The sequence below is a fragment of the Chrysemys picta genome, chromosome 2 (assembly GCF_011386835.1).
Source record: "Chrysemys picta bellii isolate R12L10 chromosome 2, ASM1138683v2, whole genome shotgun sequence".
Taxonomy (NCBI): Eukaryota; Metazoa; Chordata; order Testudines; family Emydidae; genus Chrysemys; species Chrysemys picta.
This window is the reverse complement of record NC_088792.1, coordinates 21,970,440-21,983,606: the sequence shown is the minus strand read 5'-3', so window position 1 is coordinate 21,983,606 and position 13,167 is coordinate 21,970,440. Positions and strand designations below refer to the sequence as shown.

The 13,167-nt window shown below is 40.5% G+C and overlaps 1 protein-coding gene across 2 annotated transcripts in view; it reads right to left on the bottom strand.

Annotated features, from left to right (window-relative positions):
• The window catches only part of UBE3C (ubiquitin protein ligase E3C), a 179,469-nt gene that overhangs the window by 124,874 nt on the left and 41,428 nt on the right, over positions 1–13,167 (bottom strand). For both annotated transcript variants that reach the window (XM_008162984.4, XM_065582755.1), the window contains one exon: positions 3,732–3,919. In XM_008162984.4, coding sequence (XP_008161206.1) covers positions 3,732–3,919 — 188 coding nt within the window. The remainder of the gene's footprint in view (positions 1–3,731; positions 3,920–13,167) is intronic.

Here is a 13,167-nt window from a genome sequence, read left to right as displayed (position 1 = left end):
ATCATTTATTATGTAAATATTTACTCAAAATAATTGGTATTTTAAGTAAACCAGACTCAAAAAGACAAACTTTGGAGTAGCTTTAACAGCAACATTAAATCTGCCATACAATCACTTTTATAATATTGTGATCTTTGTTTACAGTTTAAAGTTTGATGGGAACTAAATCTGTAACTGGACTTAAAAGCTACAGTTATCAGCACTCCTGAACTTGTAACACACAAGCTGAAACAAGGAAGAGCATTTTTCTCCATAGGCTATAAAAAAGCAATAGTATGTAAGTTGAAACAAAATGACCTGTAAGTTTTTAACTACTTGTGAAAAATATACAAAATGCAATACTTCAAAACAATAGGCAAAATCTCCTTACAATATACACACACAAATATTTGTAATAGTAGCCAGATAGCACAGGTTTGATCCAAAACCCATTAAACATAAATGGAAGAACTGACTTTAGTGATCTTTGGATCATAACCTATAGACAACATTTAAAATTGTAATAAAAAAAAGCACACCAAGGTTGTATTTATCTTCTGGAGATATAAAAATATAGGATTCAATCCTGAAAATACCTCTATGGGTGAGCTTAACTTTAATTCTCTGAATAACTGCATTGAAGCCAATGGGCCTACTCATGCTTAAAGCTGAATACATATGTTAGTGTTTATAGAACTGACAGCTTTAAAACATAATGAAAAGAATGTTATGAAAATGTTTGAGAAAAATATCAATGACAGTTTTTATTGTTTGGCTTGTCTGATGCTCTTGGAAATACAGCAGAATTGTGATAGTACATGAGAAACCTAAAGTGCAACAGGCTCAACATTTACACTGATTAACCTAGTTTCAATATTGAGGATTATGTAAAAGTAAACTAACATTATAAATGGAGAAAAGTAATATAGGTCCTGATCCCATACCTACTGAAGACAAAGTGAGCTTTATCATTAACTTCAATGGGTCCAGCATCAGAACCTCTGATTTTCAACTTCAACCAAGTTTTAATAATGAAAGATATTATAAACAGATAAGAAGTTAGTCTTTCACAGCTAGTTGTTTAACTGACAATATTCCTTTAAAATATACCTACCATTCTAATAAATAACCTGAGAAAACAGAAAAATCAATGTTTCTAATATTTAATTCTGTAGAAGACAAACTCATCTTTTCAGTAACTATTCCAAAATAATTACAATGTGGAACAACTGTTTGTTGCTCTAACTGATTTAACACAGGTTTGCATATTTCTAAGTTGTTGAACCATCTTACATAACCTGTGACATATATATTAATGCATAACACCTAACACATTACCACAAATAATTACAAACTTCTAACTATGGTTCCTCAGAGGAAACAGATGCCTTACTCATACAATTAAGGCTATGTAAGACTTCTTTATTCATTAAGCACCTTTTCCACACAGTTTACCAGTAAACCTCAAGCCAGAGCAGTGATGCATTTAAATCCAGTAATAATTATCCAAGGCAATGGACTAGCTGTAACAATAAAACAAGCGTACTAATTCAGCTGCTGCTATGATCTTCAGATCTCACATCCTGTCCTAATGCAATTAGTCTACAAAGAGCTAATTACCCTAATCGAGCAATCACAGTTTCACTGACATCTTACTTCCTCTAACAGCTATAAACACCAGTGGGCTAAGATAGAACCTAATTAGTTTGGTGTATCTTTGTTTACAATGCAGTTTGAATTGATTAGGTTTACTACATACCAAAAATACTAAGAGCTTTTCATTTTACTACCAGTTACTGTATACGTTTTTAAACAAAACTATTTACTCCAGAATAGTTTAATATTAGGGCTATCAATTAATTCACACAATTAACTAAAAAAAAATGAATCGCAATTATTTGCACTGTTAAACAACAGAATACCAATTGAAATGTATTAAATATTTTTGGATGTTTTCTACATTTTCAAACATATTGATTTCAATTACAACACAGAATACAAAGTGTACAGTGCTCACTTTATATTTATTTTTGAGAACAAGCATTCGCAGGGGACTTTTGTAGCCAGAGTTGCAAGGTATTTATGTGTCCGGTATGCTAAACATTCATATGCTCCTTCATTCTTCGGCCACCATTCCAGAGGACATGCTGATGATGCTCGTTAAAAAAACTAATACGTTAATTATATTTCTGACTGAACTCCTTGGCGGGAGAATTGTATCTCTCCTGTTCTGTTTTACATGCATTCTGCGATATATTTCATGACATAGCAGTCTCAGATGATGACTCAGCACGTTTGTTTTAAGAACACTTTCACAGCAGATTTGACAAAATGCAAAGAAGGTACCAATCTGAGATTTCTAAAAATAGCTACAGCACTCGACCCAAGGTTTAAGAATCTGAAGTGCCATCCAAAATCTGAGAGGGACGAGGTGTGGAGCATGCTTTCAGAAGACTTAAAAGAGCAACACTCATATATGTAAACTACAGAACCTGATCCACCAAAAAAGAAAATCAACCTTCTGCTGGTGGCATCTGACTCAGATGATTAAATTGAACATGCGTCGGTCCGCTCTTCTTTGGAGCGTTATCGAGCAGAACCCATCATCAGCATAGATGCACGTCCTCTGGAATGGTGGTTGCAGTATGAAGGGACATATGAATCTTTAGCGCATCTGGCACATAAATATCTTGCGGCGCTGGCTACAACAGTGCCATGTGAATGCCTGTTCTCACTTTCAGGTGACATTGCAAACAGGAAGCTGGCAGCATTATCTCCTGCAAATTGTAACCAAACTTGTTTGTCTGAGCGGTTGGCTGAACAAGAAGTAGGACTGAGTGGACTTAAAGGCTCTAAAATTTTACATTGTTTTATTTTTGAATGCAGTTTTTTTTGTGAATAATTCTACATTTGTAAGTTCAACTTTCATGATAAAGAGACTGCACTATAGTACTTGTAGTAGGTGAACTGAAAAATACTATTTCTTTTGTTTTTTTATACTGCAAATACTTATAATCAAAAATAAATATAAAGTGAGCACTGTACACTTTGTATTGTCTTGTAATTGAAATCAATATATTTGAAAATGTAGAAAACATCCAAAAATAATATAAATAAATGGTATTCTATTATTGTTTAACAGTGCTATTAATTGCGCGATTAATTGTGATTAACTTTTTTAATCGCTTGACAGTCCTATTTAATATTTATTACTGATGTGTCATTTAAATTAAATAATCTGATAAAAATATAATCAGGATCTTTATTTTGAATACAGGAAACTAAGTATCATCATAGCCACCTGTATTTTTCAATCTTTTTAAAGGGACACTACAAAATTAATAAGTCCAAATTTTCACCTACATTTAAAATTTCAATCCACACACCCCTCCAACACACACACACACCTGATCATGGGTACTCTATCCATTTCAGACACCTACGACTGAACAGGTGAAATACTAACTTCACTGGGCAACGCATTAACAATAACACATTAACAAACTTATGTATGCAGTGGTCCTTTCCAGAATGAGCAGAAAGCACACAACAGGCGCAGTACAAAAGAAGTTTTCTCCCTAAAGTGCACGAAAAGCAGGATTCTTATACATTTCAATATCATGATTGAGCACAACACTAAAAGTCGACAGACAAGCAGAAGAACCTCATTACAGGCATGCATGACACTACAACCCAGAGCCAAACTAGTTTTAGGCCTACTACAGTTATAGATTTATATTACTGGTACTTGCCTGACTTTTGGCACCATCATTCGGTGTTGCACCATTAGTGTGTGGCAGATTGATGCCATCAGCGTGAAGACTTCTTCACTAGCTGAATCTCTCCAGACCATATTCAGTAGAGTGTTTGTCTGCTGTTTTGTATCCAGTTTCTTTAGACACTCCTCAGTTATATACTGTACTGATATTCTCCCATCACCCTGTAAATATACCAAAAAACAATCTGTTTTGAAGACTTCTAAGCTTTTAACACTATGGAGCCTACAGTTTCTTTAAACAAAAACTTCAGAATTTTACTATAAACAACACAATTCACTCTCCCACAAAATAAATGTATTAAAAATCATTTCACAGGCTACAGCAAAAGATTTTGGCGGTGGTTTAAACCCCCAAGGCAGGCAGGTACTTGTGTCAGTACAATATGCACCAGATCCAACGCCTGCTGAAGGCACTAGAAAGACCACCTTTGACTTCAATGGGCTTTGGAGCAGACCTGCATATGCCTACTTTCCATGTCCATGCATATTGCCAGATCCTTATCTGGTGTCAAATATTACAGCTCCACAAATATCACTGAGCTATGATGATTTAGCCCATGGATGGGAGCACTCAAATCTTCCATTGCCTCTCTAGCCAGGTGCATACATCAATCAGGGCTTGCTCAAATGTATCTGGATACCTAATGCATGTGCATATATATATATACACACACACACACACACACACACACACACACACGTAGAGTGCTCCGGCGAGGGCAGGGGGAGAAAGGGAGATGTGGCAGAGTGCTATTAAGCAGTAAAGTCTCCTCAGGGCAAGTTTTGCCTACTCTGTTTTAAGTCAGGTACAGTGGAGTATTTATCAATTATTGTAAATTGTCTCTGAACAGACCTTTAGATTCCATTTTTACCAAATCAGCATTCAGGTACCACAAATTTCCATGGAGCATTTAGTTAAAGACCTGCCAGCATTTACATTATCAAAACCTAAAAATTGTTAAGTCATGAAAATGTACTCTATGCAGTAAGTTGGCACACAGTGTGTAAACCCAAACCAACATTATATTTTTTTTTTTTAATTGACAAGATGACCAGTTTATTTTTATGTTTTTAAATGCACTTGATTCATTTAAAGACACTGACTGACAGTACATTTGACATGCAAATAGTCTATAGCCTAATCGCTTTTTTTATTTTGATAAAAAATATTTAAATAGAGAATTTATTAAACATTAACAAAATGGCTACTAAAGATTTTCTTAAAAGGCATTTCATTTGGGTTTTGATTATATACACTCACTACTCATTCTACAACAGCTGATAACAGCAATGGTAAACCTACTAAGGAATGGTATATAAATGATTCAAAGGTTAGTGCAACTTTAGCTCCCTAGCAAAATATATATAATATATTGACTTTCTAGGTCAGCTTCATTTCTTTAGGGTGCTTTCAAAGCTACTATAAACTTATCTTTAACGATTTTTTTAAATAAAGATTCTGAAGTCTTATTTTGCATAGTTTTGCACAAAGAAAAACAAGATTCTGGGGACATATATTACTTTATTATTCACCCATAAAATAGTTTATTTACAGCTTCTTAGAAGAAGGTTCTTGGGTGATGCTAACACATTGCATGTTAAAAAAAAAAAAAAGTCATAGTGTACATATGCAAAACTGACAAAAATCTGACAAGCAGCCTTTGCTGAGAGGTTGTTCTCAAGACCGGTTTGTATTCATAGTCAGCATGACATATCATATAAATAGACAGTTAGAATAATATCTGAGTTTGGAGAGATGGAAGCCAAGGTACTAATTTCAATACTTTGCCATATTACTGGAACATGGCATTAAAGAAAGTATTCCAGTTACTACAGGAAATGACAGAAACAAAAATACTGCAGGAAAGAGAACAATAACAACAACAAAATCCTTACTCAGTTCTCACAACCCAGCAGAGAAAAAAAAGCTGGTGATTAAGCTACTTGTACCAAACCCACACCCTGTGAAATTTCACATATTGTATAAGAACAGATCTCAACTGTCTGCGTGTTCTGAGTGCTAATTGTCTTTCAAGAGAAAGCAGAAAGGATAACATCAAACGAGTTTGAGTCTGAGGCTCTTGGTCATATTACTCCAACTTTTACTAGTGAATAACTTCTTGATTTGAGCATCAGATAGTGAATATTAATATAAATCTTGAAGATTTATTTTCTTGATAGGTTCTCTTAACATTATAGAGAAAGGTGCTGTTTACACTGCAATCTCTATTGACTATCATTTATTAACTATATAGAGCAGTAGTTCTCAAACTTTTGTACTGGTGACCTCTTTCACATAGCAAACCTCTGAGTGTGACCTTATAAATTAAAAGCACTTTTTAATATATTTAATACCATTATAAATGTTGGATGCAAAGCAGGGGTTAGGGTGGAGGCTGACAGCTCCCAACCCCCCATGTAATAACCTTGCAATCCCCTGATATAGAGCAATAGGTGTGCAAGGTGCTTTGCAATGTGAAATAATATGAGGAATTTGCAATCTAATAATACAGATAACAAAATGAGTCAATTCAACATTAGCAAGGGATGATGATTAGCAGACTGACAAAACAAAGAAAGCTGGGAAGCACAGTGCATAGGATGCATATTGTTTTTATTCTGCATGCCGCACTCACAGGAACTTTAGGATGTGATAATAGGAGTTACGTTGTGTTAATTATTATTACTTTTATTTATGATAAGGTGAAGGACTAGAAACCAGAGCACAACTGACGGTTAGCAGCAGAATGCTAGCCAACAGAAATGAATACTGAGGAGGAATGTAAAGGAGACCTATGGCTGGCCAGGAGAAAAAAAGTCTGTTTCAGGCAAAGCAAAGTAGCATTGAAGGGGCATGGAAAAGGCTAATAAGAGGAGAAAAAATAGAGCTAGCACAGTATGCAGGGGAGGGAAGAAAGGAAGCTGTGAGAGTGCAAATACACGCAAGGGTAGAGTTAAGAAGACCTCTTAAGGGAGGACAAGAACTCTGATCTGGCAGAGGAGCTAGAGAGCCTGTGCAGAGACTGAGGGGAAAAAAAGTGACAAAGTCATAACACCTGGAGAGGAAGATTTTTTTCACGTGTGTTGTGGACAGACTGAAAAGGAGCAAGGGGGTAAATCATGTGAAGGAAGAAGACTGAAGCAGTCAAGGCAAGAGATGATTATAGGCTGAGACTGACCGCGGCGATATTGAACAAGAAGTACCACCACGATCTGGTGACAACCTGGATTGGGTGGGATGAAGAGGAGGTTGGAGGAAAAGCATTACAACAAAATTGTGAATGACAACTAGATTAACTGAGTTGTGAACCACAAAGAAAAATGAAGATAAGTGGAATGGTGTATGGCAGTGCAGTAAACAGGTATGTGACCCTGCACCCATCTCTCTGCTGCAAAGGGATACAGGCCTGCAAAGAGTCACACATGGCTGGACTCTTTGGCACACAAGTGGAATGTGTCTCTATTGCACAGGATCCACAAATCCTGTATCAAACTCCACACAATGAAACTACACTAGTTCTCAGAGAGCTGTCCACAGCCACGAGTAGGGGGCAGGATTTGTCCCCAAGAGTAAACTGTCTCCACTTCTCTCAGTGTGTCAAGTTTCTTCATGTATTCTTGTCCTACAAAAATTATCAATTTCAAAGTTATAACTGTGTAATGATTTATTTTAAACAACAAAGATGGCCATAATTATTGTGAAGTTATTTAAATCTAGTGAAACCTCAAAAAGCTATTTTGTCTTCACACAAGCACAACTTCCCCGGAAAATAATGGATTAAAATTAGGGGGAAAATCAATTGGAGGGAGGAGCAGCGTATACTTTAAAATGTTGATAGCTCATAGCAATATTCATATAATATAATAAATTAGGGCTGTCGACTAATCGCAGTTAACTCACATGATTAACAAAAATATTAATTGCGATAAAAGAATTAATCACGATTAATCGCAGTTTTAATCGCACGGTTAAACAGAATACCAATTGAAATTTATTAAATATTTTTTTCACCTCATACCAGTACTGTAATGCAGTCTCTTTATCATGAACGTGCAACTTACATATGTAGATTTTTTATTACATTTTTTGTAGTTTTTGTAACTGGATTCAAAAACAAAACAATGCAAAACTTTAGAACCTTCTAACCCCTCTCAGTCCTACTTCTTGTTCAGCCAATCGCTAAGACAAACAAGTTTGCTTACTTTTACGGGAGATAATGCTGCCCGCTTCCTATTTATGTCACCAGAAACTGAGAGCAGGCGTTTGCATGGCACTTTTGTAGCCAGTATTGCAAGGTATTTACATACCAGATATGCTAAACGTTCGTATGCCCCTTCATGCTTTGGCCACCATTCCAGAGGACATGCTTCCATGTTAATGACGCTCTTTAAAAAAAACAATGCATTATTTAAATTTGTGACTGAACTCCTTGGGGGAGAATAGTAAGGAGGGGTAGCCGTGTTAGTCTGGATCTGTAAAAAGCGACAAAGAGTTCTGTGGCACCTTACAGACATGCGTCTGACAAAGTGGGTATTCACCTACGAAAGCTTATGTTCCAATACGTCTGTTAGTCTATAAGATGCCACAGAACTCTTTGTCGCTTTTGGGGGGAAAATGGTATGTCTCCTGCTCTGTTTTACCCACATTCTGCCATATATTTCATGTTATAGCAGTCTCGGATGATGAACGAGCACGTTGTTCGTTGTAAGAGAACTTTCACAGCAGATTTGACAAAACACAAAGAAGGTACCGATGTGAGATTTCTAAAAAGATAGCTGCAGCACTCGACCCAAGGTTTAGGAATCTAAAGTGCCTTCCAAAATCTGAGAAGGACAAGGTGTGAAGCATGCTTTCAGAAGTCTTAAAAGAGGAACACAGCAATGCAGAAACTACAGAACCCGAACCACCCAAAAAAGAAAATCAACCTTCTGCTGGTGGCATCTGACTCAGATGATAAAAATGAACATGTGTCGGTCCACACTGCTTTGGATTGTTATTGAGCAGAACACATCATCACCATGGATGCATGTCCTCTGGAATGGTGGTTGAAGCATAAAGGGACTATAATCTTTAGCACATCTGGCACATATAGATATATCTTGCAACACTGGCTACAAACAGTGACATGCGAACACCTGTTCTCATTTTCAGGTGACATTGTAAACAAGGAAAGGGCAGATTATCTCCTGCAAATGTAACCAAACTTGTTTGTCTGAACGATTGGCTGAACAAGTAGTAGGACTCAGTAGACTTGTAGGCTCTAAAGTTTGGTTTTTGAATGCAGTTATTTTTGTACATAATTCTACATTTGTAAGTTCAACTTTCATGATAAAGAGATTGCATTACAAAACTTGTAGTAGGTGAACTGAAAAATACTATTTTTTTGTTTTTACAGTGCAAATATTTGTAATAAATAAATATAAAGTGAGCTCTGTACACTTTTTATTGTGTTGTAAAAGAAATTAATATATTTGAAAATGTAGAAAACATCCAAAAATATTTAACTAAATGGTATTTTATTATTGTTTAATGGCGTGATTAATTGTACAATTAATCACGATTAATGTTTTTAATCGCTTGATAACCCTATTTAAATACGTGCGGTAGACATTTGTGGCAGAAAAAACAGTTACCTACCTTTTCGTAACTGTTGTTCTTCGAGATGTTACTGCTCACATCCATTCCATTTTAGGTGTGTGTGCGGCCACGTGCTCAGTTGTCAGAGATTTCTGCCTTAGCGGTATCCATAGGGCCAGCTGTGGCGCCATCTAGAGTGGCGCTCCTATGCAGCAGTATATCAGGTGCCACCGGCCCTGTGCCCTCTCAGTTCCTTCTTGCCAGCAACTCCAACAGAGGGGTAGGAGGGCGGGAAATGAAATGGACATGAGCAATACAACTCAAAGAACAAGAGATACGAAAATATAGGTAACCATTTTTTCTTCTTCAAGTGCTTGCTCATGTCAATTTCATTTTAGGTGACTCACAAACAGTGCCCACGGAGGTGGGCTCAGAATTCACATCTTAGCGGCTTGCAGTACTGCCCTACCAAAGCCAGCATCATCCCAGGTCTGCTGGGTCAGTGCATAGTGGGACATAAAAGTGTGGACAGATGACCAGGTGGTCGTTCTACAGATGTCCTGTATAGGTACATGGGCCAGAAAGGCTGCCGAAGAGGCCTGCGCCCTAGTAGATTGGGTGGTGACAATCGCCTGGGGTGGCACCTTCACTTGGTCATAGCAGAAGCGAATGCAGGCAGTGATCCAAGAAGAAATTATTTGAGTGGGTACAGGGCGACCTTTCCTTCTGTCGGCCACAACAACGAATAATTGCGTCGACTTACGGAACGGCTTGGTCCTGTCAATGTAGAAGGCCAGAGCCCTTCTGACGTCCAGGACATGTAGCCTGCGCTCCTCCTCCAACCTATGCGGCTTCAGAAAGACCAGTAGGTAAATGTCCTGGCTTGAATGAAACAGAGAGACTACCCTTGGGAAGAAAATTCAGGACCTTATCCTTGTAGAAGACAGCATTTGGCGGCTCTGAGGTGAGCGCCCGAATCTCAGAAACCCAGCAGGCTGACCTCACCACAACCAAACATGCGACCTTCCAGGAGAGGAGACGGAGGGAGCAGCTCGAAGCCAGCAGCTCGAAGAGAGGACCCGCAAGCTGTGACAGTACCAGATTCAAGTCCCATGGAGGGATGGGGTCCCTGACATGCAGGTAGAGGCACGCCAGGCCCTTAAGGAATCTAGCTGTGATATCCTGAGCAAAAACCAACCTGCCTTCGAACAGCGGGTGGAAGGCTGAGATGGCCGCTAGATGGCCCTTGATCGATGAGAGGGACAAGCCCTGGAGCTTGAGGTGCAGAAGGTAGTCCAGAATAAGCTGCAACGAAACCCACTCAGGATGAACACCCTTGTCTGCAATCCAACAGGTGAACCATTTCCACTTGGCCAGGTAGGTTGCTCTGACGGAGGGCTTCCTTCTTCCCAACAGAACGCGCTGAAGCTCAGCCAAGCACTGCTGCTCCTGCGTGTTTAGCCATGCAGCAGCCAAGCCATCAGATGTAACACCCTCAGGTTGGGGTGCAGAAGACTGCCATGGTTCCTGGGACAACAGGTTCAACCTGAGCACTAGCTGGAACAGGGTCACCACTGAGTGCTGAACCAGTGTTAGCGCAGCCATGCCAGCGCTATGAGGATGACCTTTGCCCTGTCCTGTTTAATCTTGGTGAGGATCCTGGGTAGCAACAGCACCGGAGGGAAGGCATACATCAGCACCCCCAACCACAGGAGCAGAAAGTCATCTGACAGGGCTCCTCTGTCCATGCCCCCAATCAAGCAGAAGACATGGCATTTCCTGTTCTGCCAGGACGCAAACAGGTCCACCAGGGGAGTTCCCCACTTGCGGAAGATGGAACTGACCACCTTCGGATGAAGGGACCACTCATGGAGAGACGAGAACGTCCAGATGAGGCGATCTCCCAAAGCGTTCTTGATCCCTGGAAGGTGAGCAGCTACAGGATGGATGTCGTGCTGCAGACAGAAATCCCAGAGCCGGAGAGCTTCCTGGCAGAGGGAAGATGTCTAGTTGGCAGCTAGTATCAAGCAGTGTGCCCATGGAGTCAGTCCTGGGGCCAGTTTTGTTCAACATCTTTATTAATGATCTGGATGATGGGATAGATTGCACCCTCAGCAAGTTTGCAGATGACACTAATCTGGGGGGAGAGGTAGATACGCTGGAGGGTAGAGATAGGGTCCAGAGTGTCCTAGACAAATTGGAGGACTGGGCCAAAAGAAATCTGATGAGGTTCAACAAGGACAAGTGCAGATAGGGTGACCAGATGTCCCGATTTGATAGGGACAGTCCCGATATTTGGGAATTTTTCATATATAGGCACCTATTACCCCCCACCCCCGTCCCGATTTTTCACACTTTATATCTGGTCACCCTAAGTGCAGAGTCCTGCACTTAGAAGGAAGAATCCCATGCAGTGCTACAGGCTGGGGACCGACTGGCTAAGCAGCAATTCTGCAGAAAAGAACCTGGGGATTACAGTGGATGAGAAGCTGGATATGAGTCAGCAGTGTGCCCTTGTTGCCAAGAAGGCTAATGGCATATTGGGCTGCATTAGTAGGAACATTGCCAGCAGATCGAGGGAAGTGACTATTCCCCTCTATTCAGCACTGGTGAGGCTGCATCTGGAGTACTGCATCCAGTTTTGGGCCCCCCACTATGGAAATGATGTGGACAAATTGGAGAGAGTCCAACGGAGGGCAACCAACATGATCAGGGGGCTGGGGCACATGACTTATAAGGAGAGGCTGAGGGAACTGGGCTTATTTAGGCTGCAGAAGAGAAGACTGGGGGGGGGGGATTTGATAGCAGCCTTCAACTACGTGAAGGGGGTTCGTTCCAAAGAGGATGGAGCTCGGCTGTTTTCCGTGGTGGCAGATGACAGAACAAGGAGTAATGGTCTTAAGTTGCAGTGGGGGAGGTCTAGGTTGGATATCAGGAAACACTATTTCACTAGGAGGGTGGTGAAGCACTGGAATGGGTTACCTACAGAGATGGTGGAATCTCCATCCTTAGAGGTTTTTAAGGCCTGGCTTGACAAAGCCCTGGCTGGGATGATTTAGTTGGTGTTGGTCCTGCTTTGAGCAGGGAGTTGGATTAGATGACCTCCTGAAGTCTCTTCCAACCCTAATCTTCTATGATTCTATGACCTGGCTCCACCCTGCCTGTTGACATAGAAGACTGTAGGCATGTTGTCAGTCAGGACCTGGATCACCCTGTTTTGTACATGAGGTAGAAAGGCTTGGCAGGCTAGTTGAACCATTGATATTGATATGCAGGGAACGATAGCGATTGGACCAACGACCTTGAGTATTGAGAGCGCCCAGGTGGGCTCCCCAGCCCAGGTCCGAGGAGTCAGAGCCAAGGGTCACCAAGGAGACTGGGGCCGCAAACGGGATCCTGCCATCAGATGAGGGATGACAGTATGCTGTCCGGGATCCAGACCACCCAGTCCATGCTGTGCCAGTTGGGAATATAGACCAATGTCAGCCACTCCTGAAGAGGTCTGAAGCAGAGTTGTGCAAACCGACCACATAAGTACATGCTACTATGGGGCCCAACAGCCTCAGGCACGTGTGGGCGGTGGTGAGTGGGTGGGCCCACAGGCCCGTGATGAGATCCGCCATGGCCTGGAACCAAGTCTCAGGGAGGAAGGCCCTGGCCCGAGTGGAGTCGAGGACCATTCCAATTAATTCTATGTGTTGTACTGGTGTTAAGGTTGACTTTTTCTCGTTTATGATCAACCCTGGATCGCAACAGGTGGAACATATGAGGTTGAGATGTCTCCACAGCTGAGCCAGAGACCAGCCCCTTATCAACCAGTCGTCGAGGTATG